The sequence below is a fragment of the Protomyctophum parallelum genome (assembly GCF_964188405.1).
Source record: "Protomyctophum parallelum genome assembly, chromosome: 3".
NCBI lineage: Eukaryota > Metazoa > Chordata > Actinopteri > Myctophiformes > Myctophidae > Protomyctophum > Protomyctophum parallelum.
Genome location: NC_139698.1, coordinates 42,978,194 through 43,001,826, shown reverse-complemented (window position 1 = coordinate 43,001,826; position 23,633 = coordinate 42,978,194). Strand labels below are relative to the sequence as shown.

Genomic DNA, 23,633 nt, shown 5'->3' with positions numbered 1-23,633 from the left:
TAGATAACACTTGCCATATAGCTACTGTAGTTTTGGGAAGAGGAGAGAAATGTAAATTATTTACAAATATTTAGACCATAATTTGGTTCATAATGTCACATTTGAACAATTGAATGAAAAGTAAATCTCTGCTAAACCTTTTTGTCTTTTTAGTTTTACCCAGGGGTCACGGCCGTGTTAGTCCAACGTCCCGTTAGCCTGACATATGTGGCCAATTAAGACTCACCCGTGGCTTTGGTTATGGTACGCCACACAATGCACCCTATGTGATAAACAACAACGTCTAACACATTGATTAATGTCCCTTACTTCCGTAGGACATTCCCATCCCAACATTGAAAGAGATCTTTGAGGTGATGAAGGGGAACTCTCATGTAGAGTCTCTAAGCATTGCTGCAACCCGTAGCAATGACCCTGTGGCCTATGTGAGTGTAATCTCTAAATAATATAATATCTTTGAATAACAAGGGTTATTATGTTTCTGTTTGAGCAAGCTTGGTGCAATTCTCTTCATGTTTGGAATACAGTATATAATACAGTATACAGTATAAAATACGTGTGTGTATGTGTGTTCGCCAGGCTTGTGCCGAGATGCTGCAGGAGAACACTTGCCTGCAGAGTCTTAACATTGAGTCTAACTTCATTACCTCTGGCGGCGTTATGGCCATCATCAAAGCCGTGGCCAAAAATGCTACACTGGTGGAGCTCAAGATCGATAACCAGGTCAGAAACCATAACGTACAAAAAATGTGGTTATGTTGTACTGTAGCCTACTATTCCAAGACGTAATTAACACAGGTACAACATTGTTAGTATAAATGGAGGCAGGTAGTATTTGTTATTTAGTGTGGGTTTATTTATTATAATAATAATAATATAATTATGATTATTATTTTCTTAGAACACTATACAAATGGTAGAGATTTGAGGACGTCTAGATTAATTACCTCATGATTTGCTTCCTCTTACAGAGTCAAAAGCTGGGAGACGCAGTAGAGATGGAGATTGCATCCATGTTGGAGAACAATTCCAGCATTCTTAAGTTTGGCTACCACTTCACCCAACAGGGTCCTCGTGCCAGGGCCGCCATGGCCATCACCAGAAACAATGACATGAGTAAGTATCAGGAGGAGCTACTCAACCACAAGGTGCTATGTACGAATGTCTGGCTGCCTTTCACAGCCCATTTACGGGATTATTCAGACACAATTTACAATACATATATTTCCTGTGCCAACACGCTGATGTAAACATTTTTCAGCGTATTTACACTATGTTAGAAACGATTTGCGTTGTCTGTCCAGTTTTGTAATACTTGTACACACGTTGTTCTTAATTATTCAAGAAAACATATACCACAGCTAATGGATGATAACATTCTCTATGGCCTCTTTCTTTCCTCCTCATCCAGTTCGCCAGCAGAGAATAAGATGAGAGGAATAAAGAGCAACCAGACCCAAGCTCTCCTCTCAGTTCATCACCCTTGGAGCTTATGTGAGCAAAGGACCACCATTGACGGCCTCATGCTATCTTTTCAAAGGGGCGCAACAAACGTCATACTGACCCCTCATGTTTCCTCACAAGACTGGGTTGTTGTTGCATGCTACAATTTGTAGCATGCATTGTAGCCTACAAACCATAATGTATAATGTCAAAGCATTTCATTTCATTAACCACAGCCAGCTTTTGTAGACTGATGAATTCTTCATAAAGGCATGTATTAGGTCACAAGCAAAACAAAATGTGAAGTGTCTTTTTTTGTGCTTCTAGTGTGCACAATGGCAACATCCACCCCAACAAGTGATCGATTCATTCATGCTTTTTCAATGTGGTGCTATACATAGAATGTTTTAAAAAAAAGAACTGTAAATACTTTAAATAAATATAAATATATATATGCTGTATATATATTTGTTGTTTTAAATGGGTGGCAATTTCAAGTTTGTCATTTCCACAGCTCACGTGAACATGAGGATTTTATACCCAAATGCGGATATTTATTTACAAATGATGGTGCTACATGTACATGTACCAGTTACAGTACCAGTTATTACACCAAAGGGGGTCGTGCTTATGTTATTGGTGTTAGTGTTGGATTAGTGTTAGTTTTCAGGGAACGTAGGGCTGAGGGTAACATAGGCACGCTCCTGCACCAAAGTATTACATTCATGTATTTCGTCGATTAGAGCAAATCCTGATACTGTAGATCTGTTTTGTTAAAGCTCTCTACACACTTCCTCATTGATATATCCCGCCATTTATGAAGAAAAAGGAGGGGGGAAAAGATATGTTATCGTATGATAGTAGACATGATGTCCTTTTTATGGAGGATCCTGTCTCGTTCATAAATACTGAATGATGCAGGTTCAGGTAATTATTTGTTTATACAGAATTAAAGAAATAAAGAAACTACATAACCCATGAGTCTCCTGATCCTCAAACTTCCTACAAGCATTTGCCCTAGTTCTGTATCCCACTCAGCCATGATGTATCCCATTCTGGCCATGGCAAATGTAACCTAGTCTTCAAAGCTTCAGTTACTCTGCTCCAAATATATTTACCAACTTTTATAGGGTTAGAAGGGGGAGGGGCGGTGGGCATTCAATGTGCAGCAAAGGAGATTTATGAGCCTTTATAGAAGCAGCTGCTAACCTCGTAGGAGTTCCAACGGTCAAGGGTGTGTGACTCCACTCCTTTTCAACAGACCTTTAATACATTTCTTGGTTTCTCTAAACTAAAGTGTTCAAATAAAGGGCATGGTTAAATCTCACTATAGCATAACGTCAACTTTGACAAGAGCACTGGTAATAAACAACACATATTTCCCAAAGGTCACATTTATCAAACATGTTGGTGTTAGCTGTGATGCTCATCATGGTGACATTTGGCACTGGAAGGCATGTTCTAATGATATAAGGTCAGTTTTAATGTAGCAAATCCTTTCCCCTTTGATCTTTGTTCCAGTTATATAGGCCTGCCCTACAGGTATATTTTTGCACTGTAATGCTGGGTGCAATGTGATGCGTTGTGTGATTGACATGTTGTATATTAGCAACCCAATCATAGTACCGTAAGAGCAGTATAATGTACTACACTACTTGCGTAATGTAGGCTACTATGGGAGGGGGTGCATTGTTAATCAGACCAACATAAAGTAAAAGTATGACACATAATAAAAACTTGCTTATTGCTTTTTTTTATTGCCTGTTCACAACCATTCGTCTCCACAAAACAAAATACACTTCCAGATATGGCACCATCAAAAAAATTAATTTCTGTGTCATGTACCCTCAAATGGACCCTTTTTTTCCAGACATTTTGACAGATAAAACACTGCTGAATGTAATAATGTTAAGGTGTGGATGTTTAATGGCTTCTATTCACTATGAAGTTAACTGCTCAGGAGCTGCCTATTCTAGCATGCAGTGCCAGTAATGTAAAAGAAACAACAGTATAAACTGTTTACCTGTCAAAATGTCTGCTGTGAAAATGATCTATAGGCCTAATAGTGTCAGGGAGACACTTTTTTCTAATGTCTTCAATACTAACCATGACAAGTCTTTATCCAGTCTAAACCACCAGTGACAGTGTTATCAAATTCATACCAACTGCTGAATTCATACTCACTAATAAACAAATGCATTAGATCAGCAGTGCATTCCGATCATCCCATTCATAGCCAGCAATGTCCAGATACAGCATTTCCATAGTTTTCCCGACATAAGTCAACATGGAAACATAATATCCATTTACATTATCCAATGGCCAGCAATCTGCAAGTATCTCATTTTACTGTGTGAGTTCTTAAGAGTAATGGCCTATTGAGTACGGGACAGAAAGTGGCAGAGATTGAACAGCACACCAAATATAGGCATATAGAGCAGGGCTCTGGGATGCAGCCATTGACATTCAGTGGTGTCAGTAATGTTAGATTATCCCCCTTTGTCTGCACTCCTGTCCCCACACCTCTACAGGTATATTAAACTAAATAATCAGTCACAATGTCTCTTGCACTGTTTTATGCAGTATGTACAAATGTACGGTATACTCACAGGTCTCATTCAGATGCCACTATGACACTCATCACTTACTAGGACCACGTGATTAGCAAGTTACAAGTAGTGAATTGCATACTGTGCAATGCATCATGCATACATTTTCCAATCTGCCACATACAAATAATCTAATTTAAGTGGGGGTATTTCAGTCAAACAGTGACTTTACGTTAAGTGCTATGAAATAGGATACTAACTATTTCACACAGACGTTGTGCTACCGGCAAGGTAAAACAAAGCGATATTCCAGAAACAATTACATATTATTTTAATGTTGCTACTCTTCCTCTGTAGTCAGTCACTGGGGAAGAGGAGGTTGTTCCTCCTCATCTGAATCAAATTCCACATTTTCATCTTTAATCCACTGGCCACTCTTGTCTTGTATCCACCCATCACTAAGAAAAGCACAATGCAGGATAGAGTTAAGAAAGAATCATAATGTGAATAAACTCAAAGATATTGTTCTGACATCTAGTGGGTTCAGTAGACAACTGCAGCATCATTCCTAATCAAGGGGCAGTTCAAGTAACACAAACCAGAAATCAAGACATGGCTTTATGATAATCCACATACCTTGTTCTGATCAAATAACTGTTTTCTACAAAGGAAATTGCAAGTACTCATTGACAAGTCATCTATGATTAGAGACATCGCCAAACCTCAGTAAATCACACCCAAACTATATGTGTGGATGGACAGACTAGGTTTTGTATTTTGAGCTGAACTGCCTCTGTAAACTTCCTCATTACATATCTACCAAATACCTTTTCAGTTTGAGGTAGTGCTCCAACTCTTGTCTCCTCTGAGCTGTTAGAGGTTCTGCGTCTTGTACCACTCCTGGCTGAGATCCGTTTTTATGTTTGGATGGGTGTAACTGCTTATTTGCTGGTGAAGACAAAACATGTAACACTATATAACATAATGAGGGCTTGATTGGTTTCAAATCAAGCATAAAAAGGCAACATCGCTAGACTATGCAGCCTCAATAAATACCTGGTGGTAATGTGTCTGCCTCTGTGGTTGTATGCTGTTCAGTTGCCATCAAGTTGGGACTGCTTCCTTTGGAGCCTGAGCCATTACTCACTGATCCTCTTTCAAACATTGCGCTTGAAATGTATAAGGAATATGTGTTAAAAGCCGTTTAACAGTTGAAAAATCACACCTGTGTGAAGTGAGGGGCACTCTAGTCATTGTCAATGCTCAATGGGAATTTAATGTTTGTGTAGGACTGAAATCTACACTAGGAATATACAGGAGGGGCCCCTCAAAAATCAGCAGTGGAAATCATTCAGTACCTGGGCTTTCTGTGACAACTGTTATATGGTACAGTCTTCAATAAAGCATGATGTGTAAGCTTCTTCGTCTGTGTTAATAAAGGGGCTGAACTGGATGGTTCCTGAAAACACATTAAAGACCTTTAAGAACTTTATGAAGATCTTGTTGCAGCAACAATTAAATAACACATTGACTCTTAGATACTTTATTATACGTCTAAGAGTCATTGTGATAGAGTTTACCAACCTGTCTGCTATCTTCCTCTTGGACATATTGTTCATGTTGCCTTTTTGTCATTTCATTCTTCAGGTCTGTTTTCTTGCCATAAAACCATTTTAATCCTGAAAAAAAAAAAAACATTATTAGGAAGCGTAGTGGTTTTCTTCCAAGTTATACTCCTTTAATGGACCATTTGCAGACTTGTGATATTAGTTAGGTAAGTTTAATGTAGCAGGTAGAAAGCATACACCACAGGCTAATATTACATTGAACAAGGCCAGTGCAAAGTGGAAGAAACAATTGTAGAGCTACAATTTTAGTAGTTTTGATAAACAAACAGTTGGTGTAGCCTAAAATTTAGACTGTCGTGTTTGATCGATTTTGACATTTTCGTGTTCATTTCCCTGAGGGAGAATGGCACCAGCTGCCCCGCAGAGCTCCGATTCAAAAATGTACAAATGCCAAATATAAAGGTGCTGACCCTGTTGCCCCAAATGTTAGAGACGCATACTGGGTTGTATACTAATGTATTAGTCTGTAGTTTTCATAAAGAAATGTCTTAATCCAGTTTGTGGCCGATTCTGTCGAAAGTTCCCAATGGCCATAAATGGCAGTAGTGAGGGAGCGCATCCGGTGAAGGCCGGAATTACGCTAAATGTAAACAGGAAGTTAACGAATGGCGTTCGGACACAGACGTTGAAAATCTACGGACTAATACAGTGGGCCTCTTGACTTGGAGGGTAAGTCTGTATATTAGGCTACATTTGGTGCATTTCTGTTGACACTTTCCTGGCCACTCACTCTTCCTGGAAGATGGATGTTACAGTATAGCTAGCCGCAATTTGCAACTCTAGATTTTTTTACAATCTGTTGAATCTAGAGTTGCAACACCCTCCATCCACTTCCTATTCATGATTTTCGGTTTCTGATCTGCTGGTCTTAAATGACGTTAAACTCACCAACATGGCAGCTGTAGTCCAAGCTTGAATTATCCTCTTTCAATCTGCCGAGCTTGTTTTTCATAAAAATCCCCCGTAGACATGTTATGAGTTACTTTCTGTCCAAAATATTCCAAGAGTGACATTTCCGAGCCGCCATTTGTATTTTTGCAACGTGCCGTAAAACAAGATGTGAGGGCGAGCGCTTGTTTAATAGAAGGCTGTGTGTGATGGGGCGTCGCACTGTGTCTGCCTCTTCTTTGGGTGTCTTACCTGCGCAGGTAAGATTCTATTAAACAAGCGCTCCCCCTCACATCTTGTTTTACGGCACGTTGCAAAAATACAAATGGCGGCTCGGAAATGTCACTCTTGGAATATTTTGGACAGAAAGTAACTCATAACATGTCTACGGGGGATTTTTATGAAAAACAAGCTCGGCAGATTGAAAGAGGATAATTCAAGCTTGGACTACAGCTGCCATGTTGGTGAGTTTAACGTCATTTAAGACCAGCAGATCAGAAACCGAAAATCATGAATAGGAAGTGGATGGAGGGTGTTGCAACTCTAGATTCAACAGATTGTAAAAAAATCTAGAGTTGCAAATTGCGGCTACAGTATAGCCTACCTTCTAGGTGCCGTTTCCCTTTCCTGTGTACTGTCAGCATATCTACTGTATCAAACACGGGCCGGTAGGAGCACACGAGACAAGTGTACCTGGAAGTAAATAAACATCGCTTTAAATGCGTAGCTAATAATAATACGATTACGTGGCTTTAACAATATGGACTGGAGACTATTTTGTGTGGTGGATCGGCACCTTCCATTTTTCAACAGCGCAGCCTCGTCCTCTGGTATAAAATGAGACAGGAGATCCGCTACCCGTCGTTTCTAGAATCGATCAAAACACAACATTTGTTTGATTGGTGAGTTCTTAGTTAAGAGCTACTTGGCTAAAAGCTAACAAAGGACTCAGCTGAATAAAACAACCAACTTGAACCAAGTAAAAGGTGGGAGGAAAAGTACCTTCAGTATATTTAGCTGACTCTGGTCATCACCTTCCCTTTTAAAGGACATCACTCGTACTATAATAGGCCTACTATTATAATAAACTGCAAACTAACAGTGCCACTGTCCCACAGTGCTGTAAGTAAACAAACATATTCTTCCTTTTTCATGTTTCATGGCGGATGTCACCTTTATTTTGTGCATTACCGCCACCTACTGATCTGTTTCGTCAACCCGTTTGTCTCCCTAAAGAATCACACCTGTGTGAAGTGAGGGGCGCTAATATATTAAAGTTTAACTCATGTTGCTATTATATTATTACTGGTGTAATGGGGATGTAAAACAAACGGTGACAAAACAAACTAAAACTAAATTCTCTTTATTGTTAATGGTATTAGATTTAACGTTTGTGTTAGGGTCGGGACAAGATGACGTACATTTTCCATTCATTGTCAATGGCGTTTTTAAAACAAACATTGAACTAGACTACAGTGGTAATATGACATTACTGGCTAATACAAGACAACTTCAAGCATACATTCACAGTCAACAGGCAGTGGCAAATGTACAACTTTAGTACACTGCCCACACTGTACAGCCTTATGTGGCCAATAGCAGGAACCCAGCTCCTGTTTCTGTAGCAGATGTGAACAGGAAAAAATGCTTGAAAAATTAATGATGTCACTGGTGGTAGGTGTTTTTTTTTAAGTCAGCCCTCCTGAGACACAAAGTAGACAGAAATGGTATACCATTTTCTCATGAGCATTGGTGAGGATCAATTATATGAAGATTGAAAAGGTTGAAAATGGGTGAAGTCATCCTTTAATAAAGAAACTTCTGGGACAAAGGACGTTTAATTGGCTATCGGGGTTAATCAACAACCCTCACAGAAGTTAGAACAGATGGTGGAGGTGAACAGAACACTGTCCCCCCCCCCCCCCCTCCCAGTGAGCTGTGGCGTTCCACAAGGAAGCATACTATAGGGCCTTTACTGTTCTTAATATATGTAAACGTCATGACATCAGCTTGTGACTGCAACTTGTTCCTGTTCGCAAGGCAGATGGCTTCTTGGTTAGAGTGGGTGAAAATATTATCATACGAAAAGATTACCTACCTAGGTTCCATCCTGGAGGCTAATGTTTCCGGTGATAAAATGGCCACCAACGTAATCAAAAAAGTCAACCAAATAACAAGATTCCTTTACTTTACAGGATCTCCTCACTGGTCAACAAAAACACATTGAAGACCATAACAGGAGCCCTCGTAGGTTTCTTTGACTATGCATGCACTAGTTGATAATGTTCTCTTCTGAAGACAAATATGTCCATATAGTGCATACCCATCACTCAGTGCAACAGAGGTTATTACAAAAGACCATGTGTCGCTTCTCTCAACCCAGGCATGATTTAAAACGGTGCATGTGTGTTCTGTTCGTCATTCAAAGAGACCCTTGAAATGGTGTTAATTCCGTTAAACGTGAAACTAATAAACCGGCGCCTTTTCTAGGCTACGCTTTGAAAGAGTGGAACAGGCTTTATTATTACTATTAGTTCAATTTAAGCAGATTATGAGACAGGACATCCAATAATTAATATTGGTAGTCTATTTGATGATTTTTGAGGGTGCCCAGCTTTCCATGTTTAAGCTGAAGACATTTGTGATGATTCGATTGGCTGAGCACGGAATGTGATGTTTGATGATAAGAGTACGTTTTCGTATTGACCTGTACTTTCTTCCCATTCTACAAACTAATCAATCAATCAAAACGCTTAACGCACACCAGGTTCACACGGGCAGTCGGGCATGCAGTTTCATCTCAGATCTGCCCTGTAACGCCAATTTTTGATTGATTGATTTATTAACAGTTTGCAGAATTACAGTACATTTCAAGTACAACTCAATACAACAACTGTTAACTGTGAGTGCCTGAGTGGACGACACCATAAAGCATTACACTTGTTTACAATAGGGCCCACCATTTTCAATTCACCAACATTACTGTTTCCAAGGATCGATGTTTCCAGAAAAACTCTCTCGGCGAGGACTCGGAAATATACACTTAAATATTGTATATAAATAGGCACACTTTAAAACAACGTGCCTAATTAATGTACCGGTATGTGTAACTTAAGTCAAGAGACAAACATGCATGCGTGTCGGGACTTGATTCGCGGACTTCACGGCAACCTCGCACTAAACTGCTGGTTTCTGTTCAGTGCTGATCCGATCTAGAACCCGCCTACCATATCCGGTCAAAAGGCATGCACACACGTATACAAAGCCATTGCTGTATCCGCTCTAGACCGGATGTGCAACATGAAAAGCAAATTGACCCCAGAGTCTACCCAAACTGTAAAGGCTTCCTGGGAAGTTCCTGCTTTTGAACGCAGAGGAAGGAATCATGGGATTAGTCACTCACTACAACAGAACAAACAAGAAGAGAACACAGCAGTCATGGCGACAACAAATGACTCTAGTGAAGACTGGACTTGAGTGGACAGTGGACTAGTTTAAATCGCTGGAGAACTTAAATGTCGTTATTGATCATGGTTACTTTGGACTGAGAGTAAGTAAATCGACTACCTTCACAAGAGTTGAACACTGTGACTAAGGTAACGTTAACCTAATTTACCCAGCTACGCTGCTATGTGTAACTGTGTTACAAACGATAACGATGTTCGTTACTCTGGTTAATGTGATCTTTACGAACGTTTAACGCCAGCTGCAAACAGAAAGATAGTTTCCCCGCCACGATCGATGGCTGCCGGTGAAGGGGCACATGGTCAAACCGGTGTAAACAACCTCCTCCGGGGGAGCCGAACGAGGTCCTACGGTAGTCTGGTCCAGTCGTCACTCAGTCCGGTACGGCAGACAAGGATCCAACACACAGTGCAACCTGGAGACACACTGCAAGGCCTGGCACTAAAATATGGAGTGTCTGTAAGTTATTTTTTAGTATTACCCATAAATGTGATTACCAGCAGCAGCATCTAAAATATCAATTTACATAATTATCTCTGTTTTTCTCTGTTTTGTCTGTTTGTTTTGTTTGTTCTTTTTTCTTGTGGTCTTGTTCTTTGTTTTTTATGTTTCGTCCAAATGTTGATTGTTTTGTAGACCCAGTACATGTTCTATGTTCTACTATTGTTTCTGAACTACGTTCTTATGTAAGGAGGATAGGCATACATAAGCTTTAAGCTTCTGCCTATTCCTTTTCGATCGTGTTTAAAAAAAAAAAAAAGTACAATGTTTTGTAATTGTCTAAACTGAATAGATCGAAATAAACCATTCATTCATTCATCTCAACTATTTGTCAACCAAATTTGACTGGGTTCCCGGAATCCCGTATATCTGTATTCTGTATTGACAAGTTATTCCCCTCTTTCAGACAGAGGGAATCAAAAGGACAAACAGACTGTACACCAATGACTCAATATTCCTGAAGAAGACCCTGTGTATACCTCTGCTGTCAGACACTGATGCTTATAGTGGTCAGATGGCCAGAGATGACTCGGATGAGAGCCCAAACCATGTCCCTGTTCAAAATGGAAAATCTGCAAGCTCTTCTAAAAGGATGCAAGTCGATGGGGAATCAGAACTCTCCCCAATGGATTTCCTGAAACGAATGGATCACTCGATAAGCGTATCCAAGCAGGCAGCTGTCAAAGGATGTGAGGAGGGAGAGAAAAGGTATATTAAATGTTATATGGCCCACAGCATGTTTTCATTAATTGTTTTCATAGACATATTATGTCGGTTCATCCGCCTGACGGCATTCTTACATAATTATAAGAATCTTGAGAATGGGGACATGCAACTGGAGGTTCACAGTAGGAATGTAAAATGTTTTAAACACTTTGTGCTTTATGAACTGCTTGTGAAGACCCCCCCCCCCCCCCCCGGAGTTAAGTCCCTAGCATGTCCAGCTTCAACCATGTTATTTTATGACACTGCCGTTGTGGTCCCAAGTTCCCAACCTCTTCTGCCATAATCTCCACCTAAGCCACACCGAATTGTATGACGCCTATGGGAACTGACACACATTCAGAGAGAATTGTCTATTATATTGTGTTTTCTTCACCCATTTTAGGTTTGCTGACCTGGAAGCAGTTTGTACCAGTTTGTCACCAGACAGGCATCGACTTACAAGGTCACAGAGTTTCACCATTTCCTCTCATAGAATGCACCAGTCTGTGCTGGGGGCGGTTCCCCTTACCATTACAAAACGTACCAAAAATCTCAGAGAAACGGAGGATGACATCTTTGAGTTGTGAGATTTTTCTACTCTTATTTCAGTCTGATGATGAAATACTACTAAGCCAAATGAAAGGAACTGTAAACCCCTTACAAATCAGTTGTTACAATGTGGACTTCAGACTTGAAGACAATGCAATTGACAATGCGATATGATGGGCCATCTTACTTTGGTCAAAGTATGTAAATTTGCTAACTTCTCAAGCACATAATGTGTTCCAAATGCTTCATTATTTATTTATTTTGAGAAAAGTTTAGAAAATCATGTCTACAGTTCTGGGTTAGGGTTATTTCCACACACAGTCAATATGAGCATAAAATCATATGACTGCTGACATGTGGTCAGCTGAGCAGGGGCATATGTGTAATGCTACCTCATAGTGTGAGTATGGATCTTTCTACATTTTCTTTTCACTGGAATCCTTAGCCATGGACAGTCTATTTTATGTTAAAGGATGACTTCACCTAGCCTGGCTAATAACCCAGACACAAATCACACTGTCTATCCGCCGGCAGGCCGTTTTTGCCAACGGCTGATTCGGTCTGGCTTATTAGCCAGGCTAGACTTCACCATGGCAGATTTTTTTTTAAACAAAAACAACACATGAGACACAGACCGAGTAGAAAAAGATTTTGCTATTTTATCATGAACATTAGTGAGGACCAATTATATGAAGATGCGTTGCAAAGTGGTGAAGTCGACCGTTAACATTTCCTTTTTAGTTATGCTAGTTAAATTCACTGTAAGAATGTATAGACCACTGAACTGCCAACAAGTAGAACCTTGTCTGTGTTACTGCTGATGAATTATAGTATTACTGATTTAGTCAAAGCCATAGACTGCCATAGACTTGAGAGAGTTTTACATTTTACACAATTTAGTTTTTACTCAACAATTTTCATTTGGTTTAGTGAATGGAATGACATCTGGATGGCAAATAAAAAATACATCTGCAAGTCTATTTTTAGATGCAACTGGACATTATTTTTCATTTTCAGACTCGCATACATTGGCTCTTACAAAAGTTAATTCATGGCTGATTGATGTCACACGGAAACCATTATGATCACCCTCTAGCAGAGGATGATCATGTGGACATTCGGTTTTATACTAACAAGTGAGAATCTGTTATTTTAGTGTATGCTAATCAATTAATGTAATCTACATTGTAGACTCACTAACTTGGTCTTTGTCCCCATTTTGGCTAGAGGAAGAAAGTAGTTAAGTAGTAGGAGTAGTTAACGTCAGCTGTTGTGTACTGTAGTCGGTGCACCCCTTCCATTGATTGTTGAAATGTAATCTTGTACTTTATTGTAAAAAACATACTAGTTTTTGTCAGAAGTAAAACATTTCTCAAGTTCTGCCAAGAACTATAATGAAATACTCAGTAAACATCAAATTGAGACTTGACATCCAAGTAAAATAAATGTAATAAAAAAGGTAACATTTTTAACATGCTGTTTAAAATTTGAGAACATGTTTACAAAGTGAAAAACTTTGGATCATCCGTCTTATCATTATATTTATTATTATTATTATAAGTAAAAATTATAAGTAAAACAAGTAAATTATTACTCTTTGGCATCTCAGTAGCTGTGCACAAATTTGTGCGGCTGGAACATCACTTTGACCACCAGATGGCAGTGCTGTATTACATTGCATTGTCCCTCTTCTCAGTGTTTTTTATTGAGTTGCACTGACTCCTCATATACTAAGTAGTTGTAAATGTTATTCTACAATGACTCCTCCCCATAATACATTACGTCAGTAGTTGTAAATGTGACAAGGTCTCAAATATAAAATATTTAATTATATTATTATAATTATTTATAAACCTGGTGATACAGCATAAAGGAACCAATTTTTAAGTCTGATCATCACTTTTCAGTATATGGACCTCAATTATCAACTATTCAAGACCTTTCCCTTAGAAATGTTGATCGGGTATCATGGAAAGTTTTTTTTACCCACTTTCCCTTTTGTCCTTTGTACAGCATTGTACCACTGAGGTTAAAACGTTTCAAACATCTTGCCAGTTCTCAATGGCTGTAAACTGTTTTCTCGCCCCATTACTAACCGGTAAGCCAGTAAGAACTCTCCTTGTCGATCTCCCAGTGTCTATCAACATTGCTTCACTCATAATTTCTCATAATGTCCCTTCCTCCACCATTTTATTGAGTCCGGTGCAGATCTTTGTGAGGTTGGGGCGGAATGGTCCCTCTGGGTCATACAGTTTGGTCAGCAGCTCTGGGTCAGAGTAATGGTTGAAGACATGATTGATGCGGCCGTGAGACTTGGGAGTGAGGTGGCTGTTGACTAGCTTCAGCAGCAGGTCTCTGCAGCTGCTCAAAAGCTCAGACATAACTGCCTTATCAAAGGTAAAGTCCACCTGCATCATTTGTGGAGGGAGATAATTAACAGCATAATTAATTACTATAATATATTTTGTCAAGTGTTCTAGTTGTTCAGTCATAACAAACATGTCCCAAAAGGGCCACAAATGACAATTGGAACAAGCAGAGATGTGTCTCTTAAGCACTAGCTTGGGATATACTACGGTATACAATGAATTGTGGCTTGATCACATTCTATTTCAGTAAATAATGGTTGTCAGACCCTGTTGTGCAACTATAAACTATATAAAAGACCAGAGCCCCATGCTTACCTCATAAAAGCTGATAACTGTCATGGCCCCTTGCCGCAGCTTCTTCTTAAAGTCCTGGGCCAGTCCCAGCTCCTCTGTGCTGAAGCGGTTGTGTCTGAACAGCACGCCGATCTTCACTGCTATTTTGATGAGGTCTTTGGTAACTTTCTGGGCCTCACTTCGATTGCCTGAGTGCTCCTTAGAGACACGGTAGAGTTCGTCCAGAATCTCACTGGTGGTGTCATCGATGAACATCTGGACAGATGACTTGTTAGCCATGCTGCTGAGGATCTTCTTTTGCGCCTTCATGGCCATGTCCTTGGAGCTGAAGCCCTCCATGTTTTCCTAAATAATAGAGTAAATGAGAGTTAAACCGATGGTGATCATGGCATGAGGTCACTATTGATGAACGACTCAGGAACTGCCTCAAGCCAACTAAAAAGCTTTTGATGTTTTGGTGCAGAATTACTTTGTTTAAATTCTCATAAGGGCCCAAGAATACATTCTTGTTTATAGCTACAGTCTGGCAGAGGTAGTGATGGCAATGAAGAACTACACACACGCACGCTCGCGCGTGCACAGCCAGCCGGGCCGATGGGTGCCCGCTGGCCTAGTGGTCCAGGTGCATGCCACATATAGGCTCTGGCCTGACAGCGCGTTGTGTGTTCGAGTCTCATTCATGACGACCTTTGCTCCCCTTCTCTCCTTCCCACTTTCCTGTCTTCACTAATAAATTTTTAATAGCAGATACTTTTAAATTCGCAGAGCTGCAAGCTTGTACATCTGCTAATTTTTAACAATGTTTTTATATCTGGAAAGAGTTGGAAAATTTACATTAATTTTAATTACCCCAAATACACATCCATTTGGGGGGGGGGTCATAGACATGAAAGAGAACCTCTGGCCCAGATGACTGGCCGCTCCACTGGAGAATTTGGCGGTTAAGTGCTTTTGTTCAAGGACAAATCATTGGTAGTTAATGGAGGCAGAGGATTTAGCAACACATGTCCATCTCTCTCATCCAGCTTTCCCAGCTGGTGCAGGGTTTGAACTGGACACCTTCCAGTCATAATAGTGCTTCTCAAGGTTTCAGGTTGTCTCTCCCACAATTATACCATCCCTCCACCACCCCCTACTTAGTGAATATAGTAGTTATGCACAGCAATATATTTGTCCTGACCAAATGAAAGCTACGAAAGCTTTCATTCCTCAAATGTTTTTTTTTTTTCAACCTTTAAAGGGATTGTGACATTAAAAAAAAGGTTTTGGAATTGTTCTTATTTTTTTTAGGTTTTCTAATCTCAATTGCACCCAAAAAACATGAACTTTTAACATTCAGTAGATTTTCTGTGATCTGGGGTTTTCTGGCTCAAACAGGTGCTCTGATTTGCCGGCAGTAAGTGACATCACTTACTGCAAATCCCATATATGTCAATGGGATTTGCCAGCAGATGTCACTGTTTCACTGTGTTGCCTGTTTTCATTGTAGCTCAAAGGCCTTCCAAACCCCAAAGAAAACTTCAGACCACAGAAAATCCACTGAATGTTCAAAGTTCAGGTTTTTTGGGTGTAATTGAGGTCATAAAACCTAAAAGAAAAAAGAAAAAGAAAAAGAAATGAAAATGAATGTCATAAAACCTTTAAGAATTTCACATTAGAAGCTCTATTGTGCTGTTGTGTAATGTCAGGTTTAATGTTTGTTTTTCTATCAAACATAAATATATCATGACTAATGTGTATCATACAAACACACATGACGCATAATTCCAAACGGAAATAGTCATCATTGTTGTCCCTTTGGGTTTTTCTCCACACCTAGCATCCAGCAGTAGAGGGAAGAGTCATCCCCTGCCCCTTGGGAGACTGGTGTTGTACTGTATGTACACAGACAATTGTTACACAGTAGACCACTTTGCACAGCGGGCTGTATTCCCAAAATGGATTTGCATAGTTTTGGAGTACATCGTTGAGATTAGCAAATTACCAGACAAAATAATAAAATAAACTCAAATATACAGTAGGAATCTTCCATACAGATGATACAGTTAATCTATGAAGAACAGAACGAGGGCGCTGTTTTTCCTTTTTTTGCAGATGATCTATTCTAAATCCTCAGTAACCCAGGCAAAAGACAAGCTCTCTTGAGGGAGGGAGGAGATGGGGGGGGGGGCCTAAATGTTGAAAACACAACTAACACAAACAACTTATTTTACATGTCATTTTGGTTTTTGTCAGACTAAAACTTTGACTGGGTTTCCATTAAACACTACACAATGTGGCCAAAGACGGAAGGAAGTGGAGGGGTTTTAACTGCCCTATGCACCAGCTGGTGTAGTAGCAGAATTTGGAGAAAGTTACATGCTGAATCCCACTTTTTGCCTGTGTGGACAGGCATTTAAGAGAGAGACAGGGATGCTGCATAGCTGAGGCAAGCCCATACCTGATGTTTCCAGATTGCTGCAACACCAGGGCTAACCGAGGAAGTCAAGTATTCTGATCCCAATGTCTACCTTGTTTACTGGTCCTACACTGTAGGACACAATTAGATTCCAGACTATAATTAAGGTAGAGATTGGGACCTTCACTGAGTATGTTTTGGCCAACAGGAAGTGACACATTGCCAAACAGAATGTCTCTCTGTATGCTGGCACTTTCCCCTCTCATTGCCTTTTATGCATTTTGGGGACTGCTGTTCAAATGACGATGTTCTCACTATTTGACTTCCATGATGCTCAGTCAGCACTGTTGCCAAACGACCTCATGGCTCACTAATGATTTTTTTATACAGTCACACTAATGATCATTCCATGCTAATAGGCTATGCTAGCTGTGTTTCTCTCCATCCCCCTGTGTGGGCCCCACCCTGGGTGCAACATGCATAATAAGCAAATGCTCATTTTATAGGACATCCTACTAGGTTCTTTATTACATGCACAGCCATTCATTCTGAACAAGTGTCACATTTCTAATGGTTTGCTTCGATACAAAGCTTCTGTTTCCCTGCAGGGAATTAAAGAACATTCATGAGATTAATTTTCCATAACGGTGATAATGGAAATGGAGCAGCGTGATAGCTATTTCAGATTGGGTTCCAATCTCATTTATTTGCTAAGAAGACTTGTGATTTGAGGTACGTGTGTACTGCGTAGTGTGTATTGTGTAGCCGTCTGCCAATAGTGTACACAGTGAAATATGAATTTACAGCTGGAGACAGTATGGTTTGGCTTGCACTGAACAAAGAATTGTGGCTGTTTGCTTTACACAAACCTATGGAGGTTGAATTTGTTCAGAGAGGGGTGTATATGTCTATGTTGAATAAAACGGAGTCACCAATGCACAGCTCCACAAAACCACTTCTCTGTAAAGGGCAGTCTGTAAAACCATGCAAGGATGCTTTTAATGTTGAGCATTCAGTTTGAGGCGACGGCTTATGGAGGGACCGAGGGAGTACATTATATTTCCTTGTGACTACTAGAATCCAACACTTCCTCTAACAGAGAATAACTAACTAAAGCATACTGTCGACCTATTGTTGTAAAAGGTATCTTTTCTCGTTGAAAGTTGCAAAGTATGTTCATCTGATGAACACTGAAATGGGGAGTGTTGATTGGTGGGACTGGGACAGGAGAAGTAAATATTTAGCATTCCACAGATTACTTCACGGTGTAGCCTGAGGTTGTGTGTGTTTATCTGTGTCCATGTGTACTTGTGAATGCAGATGTGTATTTTAGTGTCAATGTGTTTCATATTGTGTTTGCCTGGCTTGTGTGTGCATATGTATGTGTGTGCATTTTGTCATGTTCATTCTTGCGAGGGTGTCGAGGTAAATCCCCCTAAACTCACAGGGCTTAGCAGGGGGTTGAAGTGAGTTATTTTGACTTGGCCAGTGCCTTGTACTGCTGTCATTGCAGGGCTGTTGGACTTTGCTGAGACAAGCTTCACAGACAGATGTCCCAGGCTTTGTGTCACATTGTCATCACTAGGCCACGGGCGGGGTTGTGGTGTCAGGTGATTATTCAGAACACAACTATTAAAATGGGTGTTCTGGATAATGCAGCACTGAGCTGGTAGTGCACATGTTCAAAAACACAACAGAATAGTATGTAAAAGTGTGGAACAGTGTGTTCTAAGCCCATGCATGAATGGCTGGCCAGTGTATCGTTTCTCTGTGACGCCTAGGGGTACAGAAAAGGATAAAAACAAGTGTCCTCTCAGCGATGGCAATGACATACAGATGGTGGGTATTGTTCTGAAGTTCCACTTAAGATGTGGTTCTATAGCAGTCAATGCTATGGTTTGTTTGTTTATTTATTTATAATGTTACTGTCAATATTCTAACATGCTTGAACTTCTACAAGTTTGGATAATGTCAGCAGGTTTCATATAAAATTTGCTCATCTGTTGCCTCCAATCTGTCATCTATACATTCATTAACTGAAAGTCAGTAATATATTTTGAAATATGGTCTTCCAAGGTTGCTCAATTCTGAGCAACTGTTCTCACAGATGGTCTGCTGCCCATCTGTAAGGATCAAAAGGGAAGCGAAACGGGCAGAAGTTGGCTTTGTGTCTGATGAGCATATAGGCCTACTACAGCCTTGTAACTATCAATACAGCCTTGAAACTATCAGCCTGATCTACCACAGTACCACCACCTTTCACACAGTAATATCCTTTAGTGTTCATGCAACTCTAAATAGTGTACAAATGGAACCGTTCAAGTCCTAAATAAAAGTAGGGCAAAAGCGAAGGGAAAGCTCAGTGATGAAGTTTGGATTGCGCAACTTCCAGCAGTTGAAACATTTCAACTCCAGAAAGTTTCGGAACTTGAGCATTGCATCGTACTTGTTCCAGCATGACTGTGTGTGCAAGGGGAAGAGTGTACATTTACTTACTCTGATTTTCATTGGATAATAATTGTATTACATGTTTATATGTTTAAACCCAAATAAAGTGTTGATCATAAAATAGATACAGTATAAGAATAGAATAAAAAGTCAGGGGCGCTCTTATCATATATCATCTCATTCTGGCAAGTCACAAATTCCGTCCTCACTTTTGTCTTCAATGTTTGTGTTTACACAAACACTCAAAACTGGCCATTTATTTTCAATGGCATTTAATGTTTGTGTTTACAATTTACACACACTAAAAGCTGGACAGGGCTAGTGCCCCTCAAAAAAGGGGAAGTGTAGAAAAGTTAAAACGTATTTGTTTCAGTCATCCTCCCATTCATTTTATATCCTACAGGAACTCAAAATTAACCATATTTTCAACGCAGCAAAAATATCTGTGCACATATAGTGTTGGGTAGCTGTCATACAGGAAATAATATAATAACAGGAACAGTAACTCACCTGTGTACAGAGTATGTGTGTGTTTGGAGTCCCCCTCCCTCCTCTTCTGTGTCAGATTTCTCTCTCCCTCTGCACGTGCCTCAGGTTGACAGTACAGGCCAGTCGGTTAATGAGATCCCTTCATTTTTTTACCACGAGGAACACCAGAAAAATAAAAACAACCCTCCTATGGCGCCTGTATCAGTGTTTGCCACCCTGACTCAAGATAATGCTCAGTTGTACTTCCTTGAGGAACTAAATTGCTATGACACACCCCTCAGTGAGCTTCTCTCTCTCCCTCCCTCTCTCTCTGTTGTTTTCTTCTGAAATTCAAATACTGACTTCAAACTACAGTATCTCTCCTTCCCCAGACTTTGACACTCCCTCTCTTACTCTGTTTCTCTCTCTCTCTCTCTCTTTCTGTCTCCATATGCTGACGTTGTGCCTCTGCATGTTCTGACAAGTGAACAGCCCAGAAAGAATTTAACAATAATCCAGTGATGCAGCCATTTGAAAGGGGAGCAGCTTAACCCTTTTTTGTGTTCACCTTTGTTGGAATGTGGCTCATGTCAGCGCTGCAGCGCAGGAAGAGACATGGTGCTCATGAGCACCATGTCTCTCCCTGTGTCTCTATTTCCATCTATGAATACACACAAGGGTCTTGGTTTTGTTCTAAGCTCTTTCTCATCCTCATGCACATATTGATAAGCACATGAGCATACGCACGAACATCACACAATTTGTAATGAAAGTGCTTTAAATGCTGGACTTGAGGAGATGGTCTTTTGCATGGGAGCTACAGTATATTAAAGTATACCCTTGTATGACATCATTGGTTGCTATATAAGTTATCACTCTTCTAATTCCTTATCTTATTTGACATAAATACACATATGAGGGTAATATTGGACAATTTCCAAAGTAACCGATATTGAACCTTACCTGCATGGCTTTGCTGAGGCAAAGCACTGATTCATTTGTCTGCAGCCAGACCATTGATTCTATAACACTTTAATTTTGTTTATCAGTACTTTTGTGAATGATAACCCGCTGGCCGAGAGTCAATTCATTCAAAGGAACTAGCCAATCAGGCCAAAGAATAGAGACAGTAATTGCTGTCAGATGTTGGAGTGATGCTGTAGGTGAAGCCAAGACCCGGCTGGACCACATGCATAGCGTAGGAGGGACTGGACAGGATACAGCGGACCTCTATGTCTTGCCTTTTGCTCTTGTCACTCTCTCCAACATGGGTAGGGAAGGTAAACTGTGCAACTGCAAAATGAGGCCTAGCTGTCACTATGGCAACAGACAGGAAGTATAGTGCTTAAGCGGTTTCCTGATGACTTCCTCTTTATCATGTAATGACATCTCATGAGGAAATGTCTACAGGGAGAGTTCAAGTGTGTATTTGTGAGTGTGCTTGCTTGTGTGTGTGGAGAAGGTGCACTCTCATTGAAATTAGCTCTTACCTGCATGCCACCTGCACAGTAGTGAGTGCACAGCTACGCACTCACCTATTTTTGGTTATGAGATCATAAGTGGAACACAAATTATGCCACTTATCTTTCATTAAAAGATCACAAGGGTTTTCTAACCTAAAACCTGACAATGACAGTCAAACATAATGGCACTGTGTTATCGCCCTGAGCAACCTCATAGGTCAGTGAATTGTGGCTGAAGATTTGGGGCCTTAATTGGATAGATTGGTTAAGCTAGGCTACTCTCTGAGCTTGTGCTGTCCCTCTACCTGGCTATTATGAGATGAATATGCAGCAGTGAAAAGTCTCTGCATAAAGGAATGTTGGTTCAGAGGAGGCCATCGGAGGCCAGCTAATTGAGACCTTTGCATGAACATGATGTCAAATCCTTGTCAGCGCCAAATCTATGCCATAGTTTCTGTGCGCGCTGCCACTAAATAACATTTTGTTCACAATGTTCTATAATGTTTGAAAAATCACTTTTTTATAATAAAGGAATTTGAAGTCACAATTTGAACGTTGCTTACAATCGTTGAATTGGCTGCAGATTCCAAACTCTGCTTTGCACAGCAGAAGATCGAGAGCGCTGGAGATCCCTAACTGTCACTATGGCTCAGACATAACCCTGTCTCATGCCCATATAAAAAGATCCCTAACTGTCACTATGGCTCAGACATAACCCTGTCTCATGCCCAGGCGCTCTTATAATTATACATCATAATACATAATCTCAATCTGGCCAATCACAATTTGCATCACTTTACACACGTCTTCACTTTTGTCTTCAATGTTTGTTTACATAAACCCGGAAAGCTGGGCATAGGAGGGGCTATGATCATCATAACACCGCTCACTTCACATGAGTGTGATTTTTATATTATTGTATGATTTTTGAGGGGCGCTAGCCCCTCCTATATACAGGTTTAATGTTTGTTTTAAAAACGCCATTGACAATAAAGAGAATTTAATGTTTCATTTTTCTCAATGTTTGTTTTACATCATCATGTTGTAAGATGATAAAAGCGCCCCTCACTTCACATGGGGTTATTTGTTTAAATAAAGGTAACGATACAAAAAGAAGTTAATGGTGTTCGGATTGTCCAAATTTGGTTTGGTAAGCAAATTAATCAAATGGAACTGGGAGCAGAGATTAATTCCTGCCATATTCAAACAATAATCTTTTCTGAAGTAATGTGAGACAGTCATGATCAGCAATAAATCATAATAATTTACTCTGACAAGAACAGACCAAAGTGAATGTACCAGGGTTTCTCTAAGCTCCAAAGCACAACTTACATCAGTTCCTGCAAATAATAATTAGTTGGATAATAGCTGCAACACATTTTCATCAAAAAAGAAAGAGAGAAATATGACAGTAGCCAAACTCTTTCCCAAGAATGTCCAACAAATCTTGACTGAAAACGTTTATGGATAACATTATTTTGTTCTTATAGAGTGTACCATGAAAAACAAGTTTGCTGAAGAATTCTTCGCTAAATAACACCACGATAAACGAGAAAATGGGTTTCCATAGTGTTCAATAAATTCAACATTACTATAGAGTTGACCATGTTTGTTGAATAACTGTCATTATAATAAAATAGTAGGCCATTACCACGGCAGGAATTTCAAGAAGGCCATAACCCCATAGTTTGGCTTTATGCCTTAGGCCATATCTCTTAAAAATCACACCTGTGTGAAGTGCGGGACGCTAATATCTAACTAACTAACCTAAACTCTTACTGTAGGTATGTGCTAACTAACCTAAACTCTTAGGTATGTGCTTGCACAAAGGAATTTACATCTTATCCTGTGTTTGATAAACTACTCATGTTGATTTTATTGATGTAATGGTGATGTAAAACAAACATTAAACGCCAATAACAATAAAGAGACAATATGATGTAATGAGGCACATTATGATGTAAATGTTCCCTTCAATGGCGTTTACAAAACAAACATTGAACTAAAGACAAACATTCAACCTGTGTATTGGAGGGGCTGGCGCCCCTCAAAAATATATATTCCCTGCCTGAAGCCACAGTCACAGTGGTCTTTATGCCCTGCCGCACTGCTCCCTGCCTTTTTAGACACTGTCATTTGTTGAGATTCTGAGTTACCTTACCTAGTTTCCTAAAGGGGAATTCCACTAATTTTTAATATTTTACTATGTCATTAATATACCTTAGAGCTGTTTTGTGGAAACAACAAAAAAGTCCCCCCATTCTGTGCTTCCTAGAACTGGAGATCTGAAAAAGAATTAACATGGTGAAACACCATGTTTTATTATTTCCACACAACAACTCTAAGGTATATTAATGACATAGTAAAATGTTGAATATGAGTGGAATGCCCCTTCAACTCCATTATTTACTTTAGTCTTTAGTCTTGAAACTGAAAATGTTGGGAACTTGTTCAAGAAATAATTT

The 23,633-nt window shown here is 39.8% G+C and overlaps 4 protein-coding genes across 6 annotated transcripts in view; 2 read left to right on the top strand and 2 right to left on the bottom strand.

The window, feature by feature from the left end:
• The window catches only part of tmod4 (tropomodulin 4 (muscle)), a 29,068-nt gene extending 26,649 nt beyond the window's left edge, over window positions 1-2,419 (top strand). The window contains exons 7-10 of the mRNA XM_083761971.1: window positions 318-425; window positions 580-723; window positions 972-1,116; window positions 1,412-2,419. Of these exons, the coding sequence (XP_083618097.1) occupies window positions 318-425; window positions 580-723; window positions 972-1,116; window positions 1,412-1,434 (420 nt within the window). The 3' untranslated portion in view covers window positions 1,435-2,419. The remainder of the gene's footprint in view (window positions 1-317; window positions 426-579; window positions 724-971; window positions 1,117-1,411) is intronic.
• Window positions 2,420-3,177: 758 nt separating this feature from the next.
• Window positions 3,178-7,739, bottom strand: scnm1 (sodium channel modifier 1). 2 transcript variants are annotated; one of them, XM_083761972.1, is made up of 8 exons: window positions 7,511-7,739; window positions 7,305-7,375; window positions 7,113-7,201; window positions 5,577-5,671; window positions 5,351-5,451; window positions 5,049-5,161; window positions 4,820-4,964; window positions 3,178-4,450 (listed from the first exon to the last, which is right to left on the bottom strand). In XM_083761972.1, the coding sequence occupies exons 1-8, from the start codon at window positions 7,559-7,561 to the stop codon at window positions 4,354-4,356; spliced, it is 762 nt and encodes a 253-aa protein (XP_083618098.1). In that variant the 5' UTR covers window positions 7,562-7,739; the 3' UTR covers window positions 3,178-4,353. The 2 variants fall into 2 exon arrangements, with proteins under 2 accessions (XP_083618098.1, XP_083618099.1); XM_083761973.1 differs by having other exon boundaries at window positions 4,820-4,940; window positions 7,511-7,730.
• A 1,933-nt stretch (window positions 7,740-9,672) lies between these two features.
• On the top strand, window positions 9,673-12,706 carry lysmd1 (LysM, putative peptidoglycan-binding, domain containing 1). 2 transcript variants are annotated; one of them, XM_083761975.1, is made up of 4 exons: window positions 9,673-10,104; window positions 10,215-10,432; window positions 10,881-11,182; window positions 11,583-12,706. In XM_083761975.1, exons 2-4 carry the CDS (start codon window positions 10,250-10,252, stop codon window positions 11,764-11,766), a joined length of 669 nt encoding a protein of 222 aa, XP_083618101.1. In that variant the 5' UTR covers window positions 9,673-10,104; window positions 10,215-10,249; the 3' UTR covers window positions 11,767-12,706. The 2 variants fall into 2 exon arrangements, with proteins under 2 accessions (XP_083618101.1, XP_083618100.1); XM_083761974.1 differs by having other exon boundaries at window positions 9,673-10,432.
• A 552-nt stretch (window positions 12,707-13,258) lies between these two features.
• Window positions 13,259-20,039, bottom strand: tnfaip8l2b (tumor necrosis factor, alpha-induced protein 8-like 2b). The gene is made up of 3 exons (XM_083761976.1): window positions 19,748-20,039; window positions 14,413-14,736; window positions 13,259-14,136 (listed from the first exon to the last, which is right to left on the bottom strand). The coding sequence occupies exons 2-3, from the start codon at window positions 14,728-14,730 to the stop codon at window positions 13,894-13,896; spliced, it is 561 nt and encodes a 186-aa protein (XP_083618102.1). The 5' UTR covers window positions 14,731-14,736; window positions 19,748-20,039; the 3' UTR covers window positions 13,259-13,893.
• Window positions 20,040-23,633: the final 3,594 nt, after the last annotated feature.